Below are 24,970 nucleotides of genomic sequence, written 5' to 3'. Positions count from 1 at the left end.
GAAAAGGTCCCTCAATCAGAAATGATACCTGGTTTTTCTTACCCAATGTCATGGAAAGGAAATCTAAGTCCTAAATCTTGCTAATTTTTTTCCTGGGGGAAAAAAAAATCTTGTTTTTATGATGTTCTCATCCTTTACTCCCCAAAACATCTTGACCATAAATTACTCCAGGAAAAAGACAGGATTGGAGATCTGTAACAACTGGGAAATATGATTTCTTTTAAAACAATGCTATATTGACAGGAACATGTATATAGGTAGCCTATAATATATTCCATAATGTTTATAGGTAGTCTATAATATATTCCGTAATTGTGCCTCGAAACAGTGGCTGACATTCAAATGGCCATAGTCAACTCCAGCCAATACCCCTCTTGGACAAAGACTTGCAAAGAACTTTGTCTGGGAATAAGAGAATTAGCATTGTAGTAAAGACCATAAGCAATGACATACAGATGGTGATGACCATTTATTAAACTTGCAAAATGGGTAATGGAAAGAGTCTTTCTTAAAGAGCAGGAATCAGAATGACAATTGCTGAGATTTCTTTGATCATTACATTCTGAAACATCTGCTCACTTTATAAGTAATTCCACAAAGAAGAAGAAGAAATGTGTGACAGATGCTTCTGGTCAACTTCTAAAAGATGATAGAGACAGCACCACAAGGGAAATGGTTTGGGAGGAGGACTTCCAGAGATAATGATCACAAATATAAAAGTGAAAAAGGGAAGATTAGTTGGGAACTACATTCTTAAGTTCCAACGATGGGAATGCCTTTGTGCATAAGAGAGAAAATGGTGGCATGCGCTGAGATACTAATAAATCCAATAGAAATAAGTTCATCCTTGAGTGAATAGGAAACAAAAAGTGAAACAAAAGAGACTTGGTAGTCATGCTACAATAAGGAATAGTATCATCCAAATATGCTCTAGATATCTGAACAAAGATGAAAGGCATGGATAAAGAGGCAACCTATATAATAGCCAATTTAAGAAATTGCAAGTTATAAATAAAATATTAATTTTAGAATGTATCTTACAATTTAAAGACTCCCTTTAGAACAATATTTTAAGTTATATTTAGTTTATTTTGTCTTTAGTCTATAGTTTTTTCAGGATGGTAGACTCAATGCTAACTCAGTGAATTTAAATTTGAAAGAAAATCACGAGACAGTAAAACTGAGACAAAAAGCAAACTAGATTCTCACTTTTTAAGGTAGACTGAATGCTCTATCTGATGTATCAAAGTCCTCATACGGCCCAAAGAATTAATGATTGCACCAAAATCAGAAATTCTATCTCTCAAATTTGCATCCAGCTTTGATTAAACTGGTATAAATAATGTCACTCGATATATCCCAGAGATTTATCTGGGAACTAATGTCTAATGTCAGTTTAAACAACAATAATAGCAATAAAAAAGCTTAAATATATTCTTGGATAACAGTCAAAATATATAACTAGTTTTACTGTCTAACAGGGATGAATTTAGAAATTACGGCTGTTGCTGATGCTGTAAAAATCTCCCTTATAGTAAATTAACCCATAACATTGGTTCAATAAGTCTGCAAAGCAAACATTAGGCTCTTCTCTCTGTGCATTTCATCTTCCCAGAGTGTTACACAGAATAACTAAAATTTAATTAGCTGCTGCCCTTGTGCTATCATAAACTCTGCTTCCCTGCCATGCATCCGCAGGGGAATTGTACAGGGGTTTGTTCAGAAATAAATAATGCATCTTATGTCTCTGTAACCGTTTCTCCATCAAGGGACAGGCAATATTTTTTCCACTCCTCTCTCTGTAATATCTAAGCAACATATGCGTGGCCTGACAGCACAATCTTATGTGTTTGCCAACACAACTTGTGCATGGAGCCAATCTGTATGGTAGGAAAACTCCCCGTAAAAATGTTAAGGGCATCGGAAAGTTGTTGTAAAAGTAGCAAACGAGAGGTAGAAGATAAAGCTGCCTTTGAGTCTTCAACCCTAGTTTCAGTTTGCCGTTTGTAGTTCAGCCTCAGCAAGTGTAATTTCATCACTATTAATAGAAGATGCAGGTAGAAAAAAAGCTACCAGCTTTTAGTACTAAACATAGGAAAAAGCAGCGTTACATTGGGGGAAAAATTGATTTCTTGAGATCCAGTAATGAATTTTGGAGGGTTGAGGTTGATTGAAAGATAAAGGCTTCATGCAAGCCAAAATTCAGAATTAAAAAGCTGAATCCACAACAATTTGGTGAGTTTGGCTGAGAGAGAGAGAGAGAGAGACCAACTGGCCCAAAGTCACCCAACTTTTGTGGCCAAAGCAGAACTAGATCTCACAGTCTCCTTGTCTCTAGCCTGGTGCCTTACCACTAGACCAAACTGGCTCTCAAATAGGACAGGTAAGATTAAGAAAACACAAATGTTTTCTTCTAACCTGCTTCTTGATTACACTAATATTCAGTCTTCTGTCTTTCTGGATCATGAAGAATGACCATTGTTAAAAGGATACCAAACTTATGCTCTTATTGGGACATTCTGCCTGGTGCAATGAGAGGGTAATTTAATTGCAAATTCTCAAGTTGACCATGGAATTAACTTTAAGAATAACTTCCGGCCAGTCTCTCTGTTCAGTCCAACTTACCTCAAGCTGTGGAAATATACAGGTAGTTAGGCTGAAAGAGAGGGACTGGCCCAAAGTCACCTACTGAACATCTGCAGCTGAGGGTGAACTTGAACCCGTCTCTCCCCAGTCCTAGTCCACTGCCACATTGATGATGATGATGAAGATGGAGATGATGATTCTGAATCAACCTAATGTAAGAAAGGGAGAATTAATTAACCTAAGCAAGTGAGACTCCAATAATCTTAGAACTAAAAAAGAAAAATCATTATCTTTTACTTCAACAAACTGGAAGCACGCATGCAACCACTCTCGAGTAGAAAATTAACCATCTTTATTGCTTTCAGGACCAACAACAATCCCTCCATATCTGCCACTACTCAAAAACTCCCAAAATGTGATCTAATTCATTCCCTATAATCCCCTTGATGATAGATGAAACCAACACAGAGAGGGAGAAAGACATTTTTCATTAGAAGGACATGATAAACATACATCAACATAGTAGCAACAATCAAAAGAACAAAAGAAAAAAATGTTCTACCTGAGTCCAATCTTAATTTATAACCTGAATTCCAAAAATCATTTGGCTTGTATCCTTTCAGATAGTAGATAATCTACAATGAAGGTATTATTCTCACAGTGAGGACCAGAGATTATCCTACACATGTTCAACAAAATCACAGTTGTTCAAAATGTCTGAATAGAGGCAACACAGAGAGCATTGCTGGTTTTGGCTATAGAGTCTTGAGGTGAATAAATAATATTTTGCATTTCTTACTTCATAGCAAGTGAAACATTCCATGAAGTTTAGCCTGCCACAGACTGAAATTATCAACATCTCATGGTCAAATAAACAGAAGTACTTAGGTGGCAGGATCCCACAGAATTAATCAGAAATTCAGAAAATCACAAGAAATATGAAGATACTAAGATGGTCCTGAGATCTATCAACATTTCTTTGTAGTTTTAGAAGGTCCACAACAGTGTTTCTTAGCCTTGGCAATCTTAAGATGTGTAGATTTCAACTCCCAGAATCATTCAACCAGCCATGATGTTTATTATGGAGAGAACATCACCAAACACTGCTGATATTTTAAGGATATAGGATCATCTTGGGTATACAGATTATCCCAACTTCAAAACTTTCCCTTTTATACTCAAGTTCCAAAATTTAATAAAATAATTCCATTTTTAAAAAAAACTGAAGAAAGATTTCATGCTTTCCGTTCCAATAAGTTCCCTTGGTTCCCATCATATGCCATAAAGTAGCTTCTTCAATTTAAATATCTAAATGTCTTTGCAATGAAATCTTGATTACCATTTTATGCATTCTCATCTTCATACCAATATAGATCTTTGGTCTCTGCTAAATAGGAATTTTACCAGCTTTATGCTTCTGAAAGAGAATTTTATTACACAGCACAAGCAATGATATTAGAAAGATGGCGAGAAATCTAATTAATTTATTAGTTTCTAAACTCAAACAAGTTGAGCAATCTAATGTTGCATGAGAATGCACATAGAGATTCCAGATTAAATATTATATAATGAATAAAGAAACTGTAGTTATACGAGGGCAATTCAAAAATAAACCTCCGTTTGGTTATCAATGACAGACACGCGCAGATACAGAGCTTTTATTATGCACATTATAAAACTACAACATTACATTACTTTTCAACATAATCGCCATTCAATTTGAGGCACTTGTCATAATGTCTTACAAGGTTTGAAATTCCTTAGTAGTCATCGCTCAGTGCCAAATCTGGGCTATGGGGGTGTGTGTGTGTGTGATCAAAAACATCCCAACAGAACTGCTTCAAAAGTTCTTGGGTGCATCTAGTGGTGTGCGGGTGAGCATTATCGTGAAGCAACACCACACTGGAAGTGGTGCCATAGAAAATCCCACCAAATGTGAAAATCCCAAAGGAGCATTGCTGGTGAAGTTCATGGAGCTTGGTTCGACTATCAGTTCAAATGTCTACTGTGAAACATTACAAAACTCAGATGAGCCATCCATAACAAGCGTTGGCGCATGCTGACTTCTTGGTTCACAATAATACTCGCCCACACACCGCTAGACGCTCCCAAGAACTTTTGAAGCAGTGTGATTGGGATGTTTTTGATCACCCCACATAGCCCAGATTTGGCACTGAGTGACTACTACGAAGGAATTTCAAACCTTGTAAGATGTTATAAGTGCCTCTGTTTGAATGGCGATTATGTGGAAAAGTAATGTAAAGTCTTAGTTTTCTAATGTGTATAATAAAAGTTCTGTCTGTCATTGATAACCAAACAGAGGTTTATTTCTGAATTGCCCTCGTAGAATAATTGCTGGTTCATTTTCTACTATTAGAGGTGAAAGGCATTTTCTTCAGCTTCAATCTGGATATTATACCTTTCATAAGATTTTTCAAATTGTGTGAAGGGTGTATCTCCATATCTTAACTCACCATATATGCAGACTCTGAAGCCAGGAGATTGTGATGAGAGTAGGTCATTAGTTTTAAGCCATTGAATCTCTTCTGAAGTGTAGTTATTGAAATAATTATATAATGCCATTGTAAGGCATGCATGCATGCATACATATACACATATATATATTAGATATATTTTGAATGCTTCAAAGAAATATCAGAGTATATCAATCTCTTTATACCAAATTATTAAAACCATGAGCAGTAAAAATGACACCAATTTACATTGATCATGTATTTCAGATTTAAATAATTCATTCTGTAATAATTTTGTTAAGTCTTTAAACCAAATTCACCCACTGGCAGACATAAATATAATTATCCTGTCTCATTTAACTTTCCTGCCAAACAGAGGTCATCCTGAAAATATCAAACCATTGCAAAATGATAGCTAGGCTCTTAGCAGATTCTAAAGTTTAGTAACAGATAATTATCCTGTTAAGAAAATATCCCATATCATTTTATTCATTGTGATGCAGTTTAGAAAGCTCAAATACTAATTCAACAGTGGAATGTGATTTAATCTTTTGGATTAAAAAATAAATAAGATAATAACAATATATAGTAATATTTTACCCTTATTTTCCTTTTAATAAGTTTTTTAAGATTTTTTAAAAGTAGGATCAATTGAGCCTAGTCATTTGTGTCTCAATGGGAAACTCTGGAGTAATCAGTTCCAAAGGTGCTTTTTCAAAAGCCAACTGGATTTTGTTTTTCCTGGAAGACATTTTGCTTCTCATCCAAGAAAGTTCTTCAGTTCTGACTGAATGGTGGAGGATGGAAAGATTTATATTCTTTGCAGTCATCTGGTCATAAGGACTCTCTCTGAGAGTCATTGAAGCCACCTGGGGGTTTATCTGTGCCCTTGGGGTCACCTGAATAGTGCAAATGGGTATGAATCTTCTTGGAACTGCTGAAAGGACTGTGTTGTAAACAGGAGATAGGTGGTGAATATAAATCCTTCTATCACCAGTCCAACTGCCTTTTGAAAAAGCACCTTTGGGACAACCATGCCCTAGATGACGGAGAATCTCCAGAGACATCTGGGTTAATTTGTTTGATGATCCATTGGTTTAGTTTTCTTGGCTGCCCTCTCAGGACTCTTCTCCAACACCAGATTTAAAAAGCATCAATAGTGTTCCTATCACACATTCTCAAATTTGGACAAATTTGAGAGTTCCTGCTGAATCCACGGTCCATTTCTGACAGATGATTGCTATGCTATTTTAAAAACTTCAAGCAAGAAGAATTCATAACATTGTGTTTCCTTTCCTCATCCTTCTTCTACGTAATAGAATTCTTCATTGGCCAAGGGTGATTGGACACATAAGAAATTTGTCTCCGGTGCATAAGTTCTCAGTGTACATACAAGCAACAAGTGATAAAATCATGATTGTAATAATAATAATAATAATAATAATAATAATAATAATAATAATAATAATAATAATAATAATAATAATAATAATAATAATAATAATAATAATAATAATAATAAAAATAATAATAATAATAATAATAAAAATCATCATAAATCATAAGATACAACACTCAGTGATAGTCATAGGATACTAAATAAGCAATCAACATAACTCATACTAGAATACTAAATACTATAAAACAATTAATATAAATCGTAAGATACAAGCAACAAAGCTATAGTCATAAGAAGATAAGGAATAGGGAATAGGAAGGATGAGAAGGATAATAGTAATACAGCCCAAATAGGTAGTTTGACAGCGTTGTGGGAATTAGTTGTTTAGCAGAGTGATGGCATGGGGAAAAAAAACAATCAGTCCTTGTGTCTAGCTGTTTTGGTGTGCAATGCCCTGTAGTGTCGTCTTGAGGGAAGAAGTTTAAACAATTTATGTCTAGGATGTGAAGGGTCTGTAGATATTTTCATAGCCCTCTATCTGGCTCATGCAGTATTTCAAATGACAGTCAAATTTGGAAGAATTATTGACACCTAATGGATTTTATTCAATCTTATTTATTTGGTGTTTGGGGGATAAGTTTATGCCACTAACTAAGATGGAATGGATCAGCAATTGGCATCATTGATCATTCCCTTAAAACCAAACTAATCACTTTTATGCATTGCATATGTAATTAAAATAACTTCCAGAATTACTCTCAAGTCTACACGTTCTATCTTACCTGTTTCTCCTATGGCCCCACAGCTTTCTTTGAAATGCGAAAGGTTTTCCCAGCAACCGATGCAATCGGTGGAACTTTGTAGAGCAAGTTCAACAAGCATGGGACCTTTGCTTTATGTTCTTGAACTAGGTTTGCATGCCACTAATCTCTAATTTTAAGGAACTTCTTTAAATTCCTTCCAGAATTATGCTGCCATGTTGTTATTTCTCATTTTAAAACTCTGTTGGTTTTTTTAAAGTGCCAGTCAATTTTGCTTTTAAGAAGTTGGATGTGAATTGTCCCAAGAGGACACAGCCATGACAGATTTACTGTGAAACTGCTTTTTTTTTCCAAGACAGCATATTATTTTTAAAAAGGCTTTTAGAATTTTTAAATTCACAATAAAGGCAATCTCGTGAGACCCTCTGTTCCAGACAAGTTTAAAGATCCATTCAAGCCAATCTTTGCACGATGATTAGACATGCATTAGAAATGCAAATTACCTTTACTATCCTAATTGATCCAGTCTTACCTTAACCAATATTCTGATTTAGTTTGCTAGCTGTAAAATAAATCCAGTGTAATTATTCTTAAACCCTGCCTGAATCTATTTTAATTAAAACCTGGCACTTTTCCACTGAAAGCTTTAAGCGGTTTTTATCTCGGATAAGGTTTTAAAATGTAACACTTTACATATGTAATCTCACATAAGAGTAAATCTGTTAAAATTAGAACAATAATTTATCTGGCTTAGCTTTGGGGTTTTCATTTCCACTGATCTGTTTTGCATTCTGGTGTCTTACTTGTAAACAAAATATATCAAGAGAAGCCACTCCAAGTCACAAAGTAGGAGTCCTCAAAAAAGAAAGGAAAGAAATTAATTCCACTTTGCTCATCAAAAACTGTTCTCGAGAGGGTAATGAGCTGATTAGGGCTGGGCTGTATGCAGCACTCTGCAATCTGCCCTGGTTTGTATAAAGTACATCTAGTATGTGTAAACGTAAAGGAAAAAGGACCTTCTGTCCACTTGTGCTTAACTGTGGACAGGGCTGGCTGAGGAATTCTGGGAGTTGAAGTCCACAAGTCTTAAAGTTGCCAAGTTTGAAGTCCACTGCTCTTAAGGGGATGCTGGTCATTTTTGTTTCTTAACTGAGGGAGAGAGTTTTGCCCAAAGACACTTCCATGGTCATGGATGACTATACACCAAAGGCGTACAGAATGCTGTTACCTTCCCACCAAAGTGGTACCTACCATGTTTTCCCGAAAGTAAGGCCTACACAACAATAAGCCCTAGCTTGATTTTTGGGGGTGGCCCTAATATAAGCCCTACCCCCAAAATAAACCCTAGTTTTGGGGCTAGGCACACACCTAAAAATCACCCCACCTGCCCCACATCCACTCGCCTTGCAGCCATGCCTCTCCTCGCTGGCCCACTTCTTCTGAGGCCTCTTCTGCAGCCAGGCCTGCATTTCTCAGTCACAGGGCTTTCCGGAAGGCCTATGCAGCCAAGAACCAAGCTATGGATTCAATCCATGGCTCGGTTCTGCAAAATCTCAGCAGTCAGGCACCAAGCTATGGATTGAATCCATAGCTCAGTACTTGGATGCTTAGGCCTTCTGGAAAGGCCTGACTGCAAAATGCAGGCCCGAATGTAGCTGCAGAACTTCGGCGCCAGAAGAAGTGGACCGGCTGGGTGGGGCTGTCAGTGCCAGAGGTGAGGTAAGGCCTATCCCAAAAATAAGACCTGGTGCCTCTTTTAGGGTAAAAAAAAAAATTAAGAGCTGGTCTTATTTTGGGGAAAACATGGTATTTATCTACTTGCATTTGCAGGAGCTGGGGCAAATAACGGGAGGTCACCCCATTGCATGGTGCTTGGACCTCAAACCCAACTGTCGGGTTTCCAGCTGACAAGTTCAGCATCTTTAACCACTGAACCATCATACCCCCTTTTACTGTGTGTAGAAATAGTCAATTCTCCAGAAGACCGAGTGTGCAGGTATCAGCTGGACTAACTCATCAAACAACACATAAACACATAACTGGCTGATGCTCCCAGCCTACCTTTTATTGTCCCATGCCTTTCATTTTCAAGCTGCATTGTTTTCTGCTTTTAATTCTTCAGACATCATGCTGTTCTAATACTTGTTTCTCATATTTCTTTTTATTGTGAGCCCCCATTTTAAATTGTACACCCCCAAAAATGGCATTTTACAATCAGAAGTATTTTTCGAATTACAACCACACTTGAACCCAAAACCTCTGTTGCTAAGCGAGACAGTTAAGTGAATTTTGCCCCATTTTACAACCTTCACTGCAGTGGTTAAGTTAGTAACATGGTTTTTAAGGGAATTTGGCTTCCCTATTGTCTTTGCATGTCAGAAGGTCAAAGAAGCTGATCAAATGAAGCCTGGACACTGCAACAGTCACAAATACATGCCAGTTGCCAAGCATTTGAATTCTGATCGTCTGACCATGGAGATGCTGCAATAGTTGTGTGAAAAAAAATGGTCATAGTTCACATTTTTCAGTGCTGTTGTAACTTCAAATGATCACTAAGTAAACTGTTGTAAGTTGTAAAATTGCCTGTATGCCTATCATTTGGTTGGCATATGATAAATAGTTTAAGCAAGCTGATTTGACTCACATTTTCTAACTGCTAGGCAGAGAATTGTAAGAGGACAAACAGCCAAACTTTCTGCTGCTTCAGATTTTATTAAACAGTTTTTAATTCAATATGCGTATCAAAACACAAGCGTATTTTAGGAAAAATCACCCATACAATTGCTTGCATTAATGAAGTCACATAGGCTGCCCAGAGTCACAAATTCTGAAACAGGCAATTTTAGAAATGTATTGAATAAATAGAATAAAAAAGACATATACATACATACAAAATATATCCATTGGAGAAAGCAGAATATGAATATACCTGCAATAATTAAAATGTGTTGGTATTTTAGAAAATGGAACCAATGTACGTAATAATGTAAAAGACAGTGCCTAGTAATTTAAAAACAATATTGTTGGCAACGGAAGCTTCCTTATTGCAGCATATGTCTTGGTACCTCAATCAACCTGGAAAACCTGGTTAAATTCATGGTGATTAACCCCCGTTATTTGGTGACAAGGAAACCCTGCCTTAAATTCTTAACAGAATACATTGATGTAATAGCTCTTAAAAAAAAACCTAAACAAAACTTTAACGCTAAGGATTATTTGTGAGCGTCCCGTGAAATGAATTCTCAGCTGGGTCAGATAGGAACGGAAGCACCTACCATCTGCTATAGCCTGTGATATCGCTGAATGTTCTTTAGTTCTCTGACAAATAGAGCAATTTTTCTCAACCTTGGTAGTTTGAAGTTGGTTGGGGAATTGTGGGTTGGGGAAGATTGGCTGGGGAATTCTGGGAGTTAAATTCTTAAGCTGCAAGACTGAGAAACACCGGAACAAATAAGGCCGTGAACTCTTCTTGAGAAGACACTCTTTTCCCAAAGTCCTAAATCATCACAGGCTTTTCTAAGGCAAACATTTTGAACCAAGCTAAAATATAGTCTTACATATAATAAAGTCTTTAGAAGAAATCTGGCTTAATTTTAAACCAGATTTTAAGGTTAAGTGCTCTTCGCAAGCTGAAGTCCAGATTCAATTATAAGTGAGCTTCAGTTCTCCGATTCCCAGATATTTGCATGAATACACCATGATCAATGTTCTCTTTTGCAAAATGCTTCAGCATCCCCATTTGCAGACTTTCTGTCACTAGTGTCTGATGCAGAGAATCCATTAACCAAGATTAGGAAGCTAGGAAGTTCCAAGGCAAAGTGATGACTTACATCCACCCCCCCATTCTGATGAATGTGTGGATGTGAACTAGAATGGTTGTGAAAAGAAAAATAGCCTAGACTTCATAATTTTTTTTTTCTGCATATAAGCAACACAGACATGTTGTGTTTTTAATTATTCTTTTTTTAGTGAGTGAGTTTTTCTGGTGCTTATTTATTTTCTTATAGACATATTGATGATAGGCTAAGAAAGGTAATCAGTGAGCATATTTATTTATTTGGTAAGCTTATCATTGTGCAGGCTATTTTTTTTTTTTACCTTATTGTTTGCACGATTCATCATATTTTGAATGGAAAGTCTATGGAAAAGGTTCCCAGGAAGAGAAAATAAAATGACATTTCTTTTCTATATTATGCCAATCCACCTTTTGGAGGTGGGGAGGAGGGACCCAGAAATTTTTCAATTGCTAATCCTCCAAACCAGAAGCAGATCAGCCCCAAAACAGAACTAAAGCACCACAAAAGCACTATATACTGTAAATACCACACCCATAGAACAGCCCAAAACACACACTCTGCTAGACAGAGGTTCCCTGAGGATGGGCTCCAACACAAGTCCAAAAACTCAGAAGACTAAGCCTCTGGTCCGGGTGACCAACCCTGATTGGATCCTGCAAAATGTTTCTTGTTCAGAGATTTAACTTCCCGAAACCCGGAGCTGGATTGTGTGCTAGAAAAGGCACAAACACTCTACATCAGTGGTGGTGAACTTATGGCACGCGTACCAGAGGCGGCACTCTGAGCCCTCTCTGTGGGCACATGCGCCGTCACCCCAGCCCCATCTCTTCCCATGGCCCCCTCCTCACCAGCAGCCCCCCGGAGGAGAGTTGCACCCGGGCGTGGCCCATGAGAAGCAGTGCAGCCAAGGACATGATAGCCGGGCAGCGGGAACAAGACTCTGCCCTTGCACCCCATTGCACGCAGATGGGTGCAGGGCACGGGTGGAGGGCGTGGCCACCATGGCGCTGCTGGGCCACTTCGGTGATCTGTGTTGCGCCGTGGAGGTGGTGGGTGGCCCAGTGGGCAGGGCAGAGCAGGGATGGGTGGGGGGCGGTTTTTGGGCACTCGGTTTCTAAAAGATTTGCCATCACTGCTCTACATTCTACAGTTCTAAAAAAAAAATCTCTTCTTCCGGAATTTTGTACATACCACCTAAAATGTATATTTAATAGTTGAGGAAGATACATACTTTACTTAATACTTTGAAATCCACACACAAACGTACACAGAGAGAGACATATCCAGAAGTAACTAAACATTTACCTGTGGTGGAAGAAGCGGTAGCCGGATGTAGGCAAGCAACATACTCAAGTCGTTACATCTCCTTTGCAGGTCATATTTGACCCACTTCATTAAGGCATGGAAAATGGTTTCTTCATCAGGAACATTCACATCATCACTGGCAAGAAGTTTGTGCAGTTCCTCTGCTGGCAACAGTAAAAATTCTTGATTCCTAATCACCTCCATGATGTTCTCCTATGCAGAAAAACAAGTCATTTAGGCTGTTTTACAGTGTACAAATTGTACAGGCAATTTGTTCATCAAATGACCACATCTAGAACAAATATATAGTATATTTCTCTACATAGAAGCCTGGAAAATCCATTGATTCTCAACAGAGATAAGAATGTCATAAGAGTCCTCTGTAGATATTTGCCTGAATATATGAAAGTTTAAACTTGAGTAGAGGGCATCTTATTGTCTCACCTGCTGTCCCTCATCTTTTTGATTAGTAAATGTAAGAGTATGCTGTTCTTGTCTTCAATGGCAAGCATTACAGTTCTCAACCTCATCTGGAACTCAGCTCTATAATGGTTCTTGATCAGAGGAGATGAGTTCACCTTCAAGTCAAATCTTCTTGAGGCATCCCAGCTGAATGTATGAAGAACAAAGGTGAAGCCCTCTTCTCTACTCACTTAAAAGCTATTTGCACTCAGACAGTTAACTGTAGATGGCTATTGTTGATGTCTAAAGTTATCCAACCTATGCTTCATCTAAGACCATTTGAAAAAGCAGAATATGAACAGATCTTCATGCAGAGAAATCTGTTTAGTTGCCAGGAATCGATACCATTTGATGGTACATAATCAACCAGTGGTGGGATTCAGCCAGTTTGCACCAGTTCGGCAGAACCGGTAGCTGTTGCCTGTTGCCCAGGCCCAGAATGGACTTCCAGAAGTGGCATCCAACAGAGAACCGGTTGTTCACATATTTGAATCCCATCACTGTAATCAACCAATGAATTTCTGATCTATTATGATATAATGTTTCCCTCTCTATCAGTAAGATAGAAATAATACTTCTATTTGTTATTTTATTGCCTTTTTTAATGTTATGTACTCATATACAGAAAGAACTTAAACATACATCATATAAAAATATACTACTTGGAGAAAAAAAAGTTTAGAAAACATCCTTCTTTTTTTCTTTTTTCTTTTTTTTTAATTCCTTCCTTTGCCCTCCAATCTGGGTATAGCTTCTCAATCCTGTTCTGTAAAGCTACATCAAAGTCAACAAGCCAGGTTAAATAATTTTAGGTAATTTTGTACCAATCCTAAAGGGAGAATAGTCCCTGCTCAGCTTGAAAATACACTTTAAACTACTGTATTATTTAAAAATGCCAATTAAATAGACAGAAGCTGACTCGGCACTTAGGGCTGGATAAGGTCATTTTTGTATATGATTAAAAAAAAGAAAACCTGTTGTGCATATTTTACAGTGTGTGCCTTTTATTATGCAATTCTAATACTGAGTTAGATGAAGCAATGGTGATTACTCCCCGTCACAATGCTATTAAGCACATATACTAGGACACAATTATAGACAGAATAATACCTTTTTAAAGGACAGTTAAACGAGATGTGTATGATTTGTCTGTTTGCTTGTTTCAAATAGCCAACCTGTTAGAAATTACCCAGACATAATTAAAGAAGATATTAGAGTCAACATATCTGGGCTAAAATCCGGGTGACCACTATATGACATATTTCTGTGTCTCTTTGTTGTCATCTAGTGTTGAGCTGCACGGTGGCCTAATGGTGAAGACTCTCGCCTCCCACTCAGAAGGTTGAGAGTTCAATCCTACGTAGCGGCAGATAATGCACAAAGAAAAAATATCTGCTGTTAACTCCACGTAGCATCAGGAAGGGCATCCGGCTAGTAAATGCTCAGCTCCATCCAGTCGCCCCAACTCTAAGGATTACAGGATTGTAAAAAAGGAGTTAGTTTGTTGTCATATATAGTGGTTATTTGGAGTACTGCAGTCCAGATTTGGTAACATAATAAGCTTTCTATCATTGAATGCTTAGCACTGAAAAAAAGAAGTTGATTTTGTGAACTATCAGCAGATGGCCAACAGCAGATGTACTGTTGAAATAGGTTTAAATATATTCAAAATTATCATAATGTGGCCTAGTTAGGAAGGCACCAAGTTAGTTGATAATAAGGGGATGTAATATAGGATGCAAATTTAATCAAAAAATAAAATAACAAAACATTTGTATTTTTATTATTGCAAACAATGACACCATCTATATTGTTACTCAGCCTGATTTATACTTTTTTTTTTTTTGCTTTTACTATTCTTATTTTGACCTTGCTGGCTTTACATCTACAACTTTTACTGGTGTGCTATAATTTCAAGTACTGGGGGAAGATAGTATATTATTTTATTTCTCAGCTTTAGTGTGGTGTCCAACTCAAGTTGCACAATAGTTTCTCAGCCCTACAGTAGAATCAAACAATCAATATATCTTCAGATTATCTCCAAGTTCCTGCTATAGGCCCAGTATGGTTTTTCTTTTAAGTTTAGAAATAGAGATATGACTCAATACTTTCAAATGTTGGTTAGGGATAATTCATCTCGTTTTCCACCTCCTCCACTTGCACCATCTCCATGGACCTTGAAGCTGCATTGTTATCTTAGAAAGCTTTGCTAATTATGGGACATAGAAAGGCAATCAGACATTCCAGCTGTCTATAAATGTCTTTATTGGGAGCAACATTTCTGACATTATTGTCCCTAGCTCAAATTATAGTGTCCATCTAAAGAGGGCTTAAATTACTAATTTCATTCAATGTGAGGGAAACATAAGAAAGTGCTGTATACAGTTAAGGAGAATTTTTGTAGCTCAGGGTTGAAATGAGTGGCCCTTTGTACTATCTCTGAGCTTGGTTGTTTTCTTTCAGATGTTTCATTACCCAAACTAGATAACATCATTAGAGTACTGATGATGTTACCTAGTCTGGGTAATGAAATGTCTGCAAGAAAACAACTAAGCTCAGAGAGAGTATCAAGGACTCCTCAATTCTATATACAGACCAGATTGGCCCAAATGGAGTTAGTCATCAAATCCACAGTATTCTTTCCTCTGTACTGTCCTTTTTTTTTTTTTGCAAGGACATTTGAAATGTCCCACTCAATCATTTAAAATGTCCCATTCCAGTTCTATTGCCACTTGATATATTTTATCTCACTATTGACTGTCTCGTCAGAATAATACAGTCTCTTCAAAAGTTGACTCCGAGTTATTTTGCTTAGTTTGAAATTCAAGGGTCCACCCTTTGCATCAAGAGATAGTTTGCCCATCATTGTGGCTAATTGCAGACAATTATTCCAGCATCTTAATGCAGAGTGGGATGCCTCTATTTCAAATCTCAGCTTGTAAACTAAAGAAATCTTAACATCCCACTCTGAATAAAATTAGAGTTGATTTGTACAGGCCTCTAAACTGCACTCCTAGTGTGTAATAACAACACTGTTTAGGAGCTTATGCAATGCAATGGTAATTTTGACAGTTTAATTAGACATAAATTAGGAGGGCTAAACAAAGATTTGAGATCCTGTTCTGTAAATATTAGGGCAAATTTTGATACAAATGAGAATAGAATAGAATAGAATAGAATAGAATAGAATAGAATAGAATAGAATAGAATAGAATAACGGGACCTTGGAGGTCTTCTAGTCCAGCTGCCCGTTCAAGCAGGAGAACCTACACCATTTCAGACAAATGGTTGTCTAGTCTCTTCTTAAAAACTTCCAGTGTTGGAACATTCACAACTTCTGGAGCCAGGTTGTTCCACTGATTTAACTGTTCTAACTGTCAGAAAGTTTCTCCTTAGTTCTAGGTTGCTTCTCTCTTTGGTTAGTTTCCATCCGTTGCTTCCTGTCCTGCCTTCAGGTGCTTTGGAGAATAGCTTGACTCCCTCTTCTTTGGGGCAGCCCCTGAGATATTGGAACACTGCTATCATGTCAACCCAAACTATGAAAAACAATTATACAGTATTATACATGACCTGTAATAATAATAATAATGATGATGATAAAGTTGGAAGGGATGAATCCTGAGGATGATCCTGAGATTTAAAAGGGAGAAAATAACTTTTCCAGTTCCCACACCAATTTGACATTGGAAACTGGGTGATCCTCTTGTAAACATTCTGGGAAATATGAAGAAATGGGGAAAATATATCTTATTCCATCACTAGAATCAGCCTTTGGTTGATACCATTTTGGGAAAATGAAAGAACCTCCGGATGTAAGAAAGTAATATAAAATCTTTCCACATTCAATATTTAATATAACAAATTTCCATTTTTGCTCAAAAGGGAACCGAACGTAACTTTTGTACTTTAGATTTAAAAAAATTATTTCCACCGAAGGTTGCTAAGCACATAAGTAGACACTATATGGTTCCATGGTAGAGAAATAAAAATAAAAATAAAAATAAAACCAGAGAGAGGAGAAATTGTTTTTGTTATTAACTGTGAAAAAAAAAACATTGGACATTTCATAAGCAACAAAGTATTCGTCTGGTGTAGATGATATGCTTAAGATCTTATTGTCTAAATAAATGTTTTGCAAGTTATTAACAGCAATTATAGTTTACTATTGGAGTTAGCTTTGGTTGATACATGTTTCTGAATTTTATCTGGACAATGTAGCTTGCTAACTTAATGTTTACTCTCTCTCTTCCCCCCCCCCCCTTCACTCATCTTTCTCTCTCTTTCTTCCTCTCTCGCCCCTCTCTCTCTCCCTCTCTCCTCTATCTCTCTCCCCCCTCTCCCCCTTTCTCCATCTCTTATTCTCTATTTTTCTCTCTCCCTGTCATCCCTCTTCTCTCTCTCATCTATTTGTTCCATAATTTATAATATATATATATATATATATATATATATATATATATATATACCCAAGGATAAGACAATATGTCAGTTCTGCTTTTTCTATGCATCACACGGCGTAGAAACATTTGCATACTTCATAATTCATTTCAACTAACCTTGGATTCTCAGGAAGTTTTCTATCTAGGCTCCCATTAGGAGAATACCTGCTTAAGCATGATGCTCTGAACAAATGCATCATGCGTCCTTTGCACAGCATGTATAGGCACACACACCATATCTGCATGCTGTGATGTGATTTACTGGCACTTATGAGCTGTAGTTTAGTGCACAACCAGTGGCCGCAGGCTTTTATCGTTTTCAGCATATTGAAATTTGGAAAGGAAATTAATGGAAAAGAAAATAAGCTTTCAACCTTACTGGTTCTTGTACTGTAAAAGAAATTTCAGGATGTCCACATCCATGGTGCTTGCCGTTTTGGTACAGCGGTTCTATTCCAACTAAAATGTTTATTTTGGATTTAATAACCACACAGCAATATGCATTACGCAGGGAAGTTATCCTGCATTTCTTATACCAGTTCTCACAAGTGTGATGGAAGAGGAGGTGCTTTAGAAATGCTTTTGAAGTAGATGATAAGGTCAGATCTATGATGATGTACATTATACACGTTCCTTGCACATTATAGGGCATTTTCAAGGTCATGCAAGTCCCAGCTACTTTTCCACTCTGGAATTCATCCCACTGAGCTTTTCTGGAAATCAGATTAGTGTCACATTAAGATGGAGATAAATTATTCAACGTCTGATGAAGGATATCTCCTTTTCACCCGTTTTCTCTGCCCATAAAGATCTTTGATTCCTAGCTCTAATCATGCATTGGTCCAAGCATATAGATCTCAGTAGGATTTTAGTTCTGATTCTAAAATATCTCTGAACAGGAATAGACAGGAAATTATTCACCTTTAGGTCTAGATCTAGCAGCATTTCCTTGACTCCTGGAACCTTATTTAACTTTTGGTTTAAAAGCTATGGTTCATGGTATGTCACGGCTTGGTTTTAAAAGCAAGATACCAACTCTACTATTCTTAGCAGACATCAGCTAGATGGGACCCCAACCGAGAATCTCTCCAGCCCTCAAGCACTCAACAGACAGCAGCAGTAGGACAAGACAACATAAGTAAGAGGAGTGATTTTTTTTTCTAAAATTAGGCAGATTTGGAAGAGTTAATCTATGGAGAGAAGGTAAACCAGGTCAGAATTAGAAAGTGTTCCTGTTTAAGGAGATCTTCGAGCTTGGTGGGACTACTGGAAGAACGTTATTTGTGAATGTCTTGTGATGTTTTCCGCCACGAATGTCCCTTACTGATGGACCTCTTTCTCAAATCCTATTTTGATGAGTGCTCAGATTCCTCTTGCTAATGGCCTCTGTATGCAGTTTCCTGGAAATAAATTGTATCATCTAGAGATAGATCTGATGTCTGGTCAGTAGGGGGGGGGGGGAAGAAAAGCTAAGTGCAGCTGTTTGTGAGGTATAGACAAAAATGATACAAAATTGCTCCAGAACTCAGACCAGCTATTCTTTTCTGCCTCTACAAATCATCACCATTATTCTGAATCTCCTGCAAGACATCTTAACAGAATAACAGAGTTGTAAAAGATCTTGCAGGTCTTCTAGTCCAGGACTTTTCAACCTTTTCACCCATTGTACCACTTTTAGGATATGGCAACATCTGAGTACCACCAGTCGCCTAGCAAAAAAAAAAAGGAAAAAAGTGATAAAGTAGAGCTAGTCCTCGACTTACAACAGTTTGTTTAGTGACTTTTCGAAGTTACAATGGCACTGAAAAAAGTGACCCCCAAGCCACAGCCGAGCAAGACACCTGCCTGCCCGCCCGCCTGTCCGAGGTTTTCATTGTTGTGAGCATTTCTGTTGAGGATTGGCAGTGGGGGTGGGATGGGGGGGTGTTTGGTTTTTATTCCCCCCGTCTGCTGGGTGGTTGCAGCAGGTTTTGGTCACTTCACATGACCCTGGGACACTGTGACCATCATAAATATGAATCAGTTCCCAAGCATTTGAATGTAAATCACAAGACCCTGGAGATGCTGCAACATTCCAGCTGATTGGTGCTTCTTCTGGGCTCAGCAGAAACATCAGGATCAGCACTGAGCTCCAGCTGGAGCCTGGCGCTGATCCTGGTGCTTCCACTGAGCCCTGACAGCCACAAAGAAGCGCCGATCACTGGAAAGCAGCACTGATCCTGGCGCTTCCGCTGAGCTCTGACAGCCCTGCAGCTCCAGCCATCTCTCACTCAGGCTTGTGCGGTGCTTCACCGGTTCAGCTCATTCCCCTCCCCCACTACCACTTTTCTAGGATGGTCATGTACCACCTGCCAGATGCCAATATACCACAGGTGGTACCCGTACCACTGGTTGAAAAGCCCTGTTGTAGTCAAACCTCTTGCTTAAGCAGAAGACCCTATACCATTTCAGACAAACAGTTGTCCAATCTCTTCTTAAAATTTCTGAAAACATGAAAGTCATTAGCTGTGAGAAAAAGAATTCAGACTCATATCCAGGGGATGGATTCTTTAGTCCATAGATAACTGGGGAAATTTAAAATGGAATGGACAGAAATGCACTAAATGGATTAAATAGTAAGGATGTGCATGAAACAGAAAATAAAAGGTAACCTAACTTGAGTTTATTTCTGATGGTTTAAACCAGGGGTAGTCAACCTTGGCTCTTTTATGACTCGTGGACTTCAACTCCCAGAATTCCTGAGCTTAGCTTGACTACCCCTGGTTTAAACCAAAATGGTTCAAGTCTTCTCTGTTCTTACAGAATAAAAATCAAAACATTTCAAGAGTTTCAGACACAAATAGCACAAAAAGAAGTTTTGTTTCCTTTACAGTCTCAGGACCTGAAAAAGAATTGGGGTAGTAAACTATGCTGACTGCTAATTTTTGTCCAGCTTATGGAAAAACTTGAATGCTATACAGGTTTACGCTCCCACAGCTGACAGTGATGAGGAGGATTTAGAGAAGTTCTACGAAGATATAAGCAGTGTACTGAAAACCCTAAAAAGTAATTATATCACAGTACTCATGGGGGACTTCAGTGAAAAAGTGGGAGAAGGAAGTGATGCTCCTGTAGTTGGAAACTTTGGCTTAGGAACCAGAAATGGTAGAGGTGACAGATTTGTAGACTTCTGCAAGGAACATGCAGGCAATGTGTGATGAATACTTTTTTCAAGTTGCCAAAAAGATGCCTCTACACTTGGAGAGCACCAGCAGATACACGAAATAATATAGTAAGGAACCAAACTGACTATTTTACAATAAACAAAAAAATTAGAAATGCAGTAATATCAATAAAGACATACCCAGGTGCAGATGTACCATCCGATCATAATCTACTACTTGCTGAAGTCCAGCTAAAACTAAAAAGGATGAAAAACCCGAATCCTGCTAAACCAAGAATTGACAGAAACTTCATCATTAAACATGGAGGTAAGATAAAAGAAGAACTAGAAGATCATTTAAGAGAAACCAACAACCTGAATGATGAAGATGTAGAAGTGAACTGGAATACATTTAAAAATGCAATAGTAGAGGTAACAAATTCAAAACAGGGGTATCACAAGAAACAACAGTGGATGATGGAGGAAATTCTTCATCTCATGGATGAAAGAAGATCTTATAAAAATAAAAACAAAGAAAAATACAATGAATTGCAGAAAACAATTAGAAGAAAAATTTGACTGGCAAAAGAAAAGTGGTTTGCAAAAAGATGCAAGGAAATAGAAGAGACAGAATGTATGCATGATAATTTCAATTTACACAAAAATGTGAAAGAAGCAGCAGGCCTCCACAAAAAGAAAACCAACAACTTAGTTGACAAAGAGGGGGAAATTATCTTAGATGAGGACGAAAAACTAAAAAGATGGAAGGAATATATTGAAGAACTTTTTGAGGATGATATAGATATGGGAAGTATAACAACTGGACCAAAGATCACTATGGAGGAGGTTGAACATGCAATAAAAATAGCAAAAACAAGAAAAGCTACAGGACCAGATGATATCCCAGTAGAAATTTTCAAATTGCTGGAAGACAATGGGAAGAATTTTTTACTGCAGCTGTTCAATCGAATATATGAAACAGGAAAGATACCAAATGATTGGCTAAAATCAACCTTTGTGACAATCCCCCCAAAAATAAATGCAAAGAAGTGTACCGAATACAGAACAATAAGCTTAATGGGTCATGCCCTGAAAATATTCGTAAGAATAATTCACATAAGAATATACAACAAAATTGAGGAGTGTCTAGGTAACAAACAATTTGGTTTCAGAAACAATATCTGTACACAAGATGCACTATTCAGCATTCAAGTTCTTGTACAGAGTTGTAGAGATGTCAATCACAGTGTTTACATGTGCTTCATTGATTTTGAAAAAGCATTTGATAAAATAAGACAAACAAACTATTAGAAATCCTGCAACAAGGGGGACTAGATGACAAAGACATCCAAATCATAAAGAATCTATATTGGCATCAGGTAGCAAATGTGAGACTAGGCCAAAAATACTCAGCTGATGCAGAAATACAAAGGGGGTTCAGACAGGGATGTATTCTGTCTCCACTGTTGTTCAATATCTACTCTGAGTCAATCTTCAACGAGGCACTAGAGAACATCGATGCTGGCATCAAAGTAAACAGTGTTTGGATCAACAATTTAAGGTATGCTGACGATACAGTTCTGCTTACTAGTAAGCATGAAGACCTTCAGCTCCTCATCAACAGAGTCACAGAAATATCTGAAAAATACGGCTTGAAGCTTAACACCTCAAAAACCAAGATCCCGGTCGTCAGCAAACAACCCGTTAATTTACCACCAATAAATTCGGAAGGAATACCATTAGAAAAAATTGAAAGGATCACGCACCTCGGTTCCAATTTACATGAAAGCTGGGACATGATCACTGCAGTAAAGACAAGGATAGAGAAACTTGAACCGCATTCTTCAAAATGAAAAAGGTCTTCTGCAGTCACGACATAAGGCTAAGACTGAAAATCAGATTTGTCAGATGTTATATTTTTTTTTCTATCTTGCTCTATGGAGTAGAGAGTTGGTCTCTGACAGAAGGCCACCTGAAGAGACTAGAAGCATTTGAAACGTGGATTTACAGGCGGCTGTTATGTATAAGCTGGGTGCCAAGATCTGAATTCCCCTCCCCTGCACATAACATTCCAGCCTATTCCCCTCCTCTATTTTGCAGTCATAAATCACATTCTCCAATCAGCCCGAAGGGCAAAAGTTCATTTTGTTCTGTAGCCTGGTATTCCTTATCTTAATTACTCCCCACACATATTCTTTCTCTTACCTCCCAGCATCATCTAAGTTAACTCTAAAAATACCAGACAGTTCTGCATATTTTGTCAAAGCAAGAATATCCAATGTTAGCAGTGTTGACACTGGGTTGACAAGATCAGAAATGAGGAGGTGATAAGCCACCTGGGAAAGCCAAAGGAAATCATCAAAACAATTAAAAAACTAAAGTTAGAATATTTCAGATATGTGATGCGACATCCAGAAAAATACGGCATACTCCATTTAATCCTGCAGGGAAAGATTAAAGGCAAACGAGGTCCAGGCAGAAGAAGAACATCATGGCTTCAAAATCTAAGGGACTGGTTTGAACAAAACTCAGCAGCACTTTTTCATGTGGCTGCTTATAAAAACAGGATCGCCAACATGATCGCCAACGTCCGATAACAGATTTGGCACAAGAAGAAGAAGAATGGAAAAACTGACCAAAATCTGATTTTAAATAATGTTTAAGATTCTTTGAAACCATTTTTAAAAATCCTTATTTAATTTTGTGTTCAATTCCCTTTATCTCTTTTGCAGAAGAAGGTGGCTCGAACTCCAGATAGCTAGACTAAGTCATAGGCCAGGAATTTCAGAAACCATAACATATCAAGTAGACTAGTATTCTTTTCTTAGAAGGCAAATACTGAGAGCTTAGAAAGATGTACTTATTCCCTTTGTATCTGAATGAATTTAAATTGATTCGTTAGACATTTAGTGATTTCTTTTTCACAATCCATATTATCAGTAGTGCATGGACGTACTCTCTTCCCATTAGATAATAAAGCTATTTTTTTTCCATTAAAGTGAATATGACCAATTCTTGTGAGAGAATAAATATATTGTGCTATATAATGGGAGTGAATGAATAGAATTTTTTTTTCCCCACAAAGTCATTTAAATTGAATTTTATGGCACTTTTTGATGGGATTGCATCTCATTTCCATCTTAAATGTAAAGACACTCAGTTCAAGCAGCAGGCTGACGGTTGCCCATGTAGTAATTTAGCCTTATTTTATAGATTTTTTTTTTAAATAAATAAGGATGCAAATCCTTAGGGTTAAATTAGGCATTAGATGGCAGACTAATTTACCACGGACTATTTACTTAACTACTTTTCGGATAAGATCTAAAGCATTTCACTCTCTTTAGTTGTCTTCCTTACATGCCCCTTTGTGGGTCCCTAAATGTTCACCTTATCTATTCCTCCCTACTGAGTCTTGATGAAGTGGTGCCCTAATGCGCTATGAAAGGAGTGTTCTGAATGGCAACGCTTGTTATAAAACAGTTGCACCCTGGGATAAGTATTCTAGTTACACCCGTTGATTTCCAAGAAGCAATGCCAGATAGCAAAAAAAACAATAATAATCACAAAGCAATGCTTGTGTCAACTTTAGAATGAGCATGGCTGTACCCATCTTTTTCCTTCTCATTCCTAGTTGCCACACAGCACGGGGGGAGGGGATTTGCCAGGTGTTGCACTAGACGAACCAGACTTTCTGTCTCGGACTTTCTCCCATGGGAACCAAGGTCATCGGCTGCTCCCGAGACTGCGGGCTGAGCGTTTCATGAAAAGCCCGCCAACAAGCTGAGTGGGGAAACGTAGTTGCTTGCATAGCTTTGGGGTGGGTGGGATTTCTTAACTTTGTATTGGGGAATTGTTATGCATCTCTTCAGACTTGGTTTCACTTTTGAAGTACCGATACTCTGTGTCAATAAACATATTCTTTGAGGAATTTGCAAGCCTCGGAGCTCTGCTTTATTTGTCTCTTGTCAATCGGAACATTGACAGCTTGTAGGAAGTGCAGCTGTTGACAGCAAATACATGAGTGGAGAAGAAGCAACTTTTAAGCATTAAAACCCTTTTCGCTAGTGCCTTCAGCGCAAAGGAGATAGCTTTCCTTTGCTTTGCGAAGCCTTTCTCCACCCTATGGAGGTTGACCCCATATCTTCCTTTCTTAATTGAAAGTCGAGAGTCACCTTGTAGGTGTCTTAAAAATGTAATAATCAAACAAGCAAGCAAACAAACCTTTAGGGTTTAAAAACTAGTAATAGTGAAGGGGTCCTTGGTGCTCTCTGAGCTTGGTTATTTTCTTGCAGACAATGCATTTCATTACCCAAACTAGGTAATATCATCAGTGCTAATCTAGTCTAGCACTGATGATGTTACCTAGTTTGGTAATGTAATATCTGCAAGAAAACAACCAAGCTGAGAGAACACCAAGGGCCCCTGAGTTACAAATATTCTATTATATTCTATTCTATTCTATTCTATTCTATTCTATTCTATTCTATTCTATTCTAGAATAGAATAGAATAGAATAGAATAGAATAGAATAGAATAGAATAGAATAGAATAGAATAGAATAATTGGAAGGGACCTTGGAGGTCTTCTAGTCCAACCCCCTGCTCA

General features: G+C 37.7%; 1 protein-coding gene across 1 annotated transcript in view; it reads right to left on the bottom strand.

The window, feature by feature from the left end:
- KLHL1 (kelch like family member 1) overlaps nt 1–24,970 on the bottom strand; it is a 120,319-nt gene that overhangs the window by 39,632 nt on the left and 55,717 nt on the right. Inside the window, exon 5 of the mRNA XM_015832338.1 lies at nt 12,323–12,535. Coding sequence (XP_015687824.1) covers nt 12,323–12,535 — 213 coding nt within the window. The remainder of the gene's footprint in view (nt 1–12,322; nt 12,536–24,970) is intronic.

The sequence above is a fragment of the Protobothrops mucrosquamatus genome, unplaced genomic scaffold (assembly GCF_001527695.2).
Source record: "Protobothrops mucrosquamatus isolate PMUCROS unplaced genomic scaffold, P.Mucros_1.0 scaffold2, whole genome shotgun sequence".
Taxonomy (NCBI): Eukaryota; Metazoa; Chordata; class Lepidosauria; order Squamata; family Viperidae; genus Protobothrops; species Protobothrops mucrosquamatus.
The sequence above is the reverse complement of the archived record's forward strand: the minus strand, read 5'-3'. Positions and strand labels throughout refer to the sequence as shown.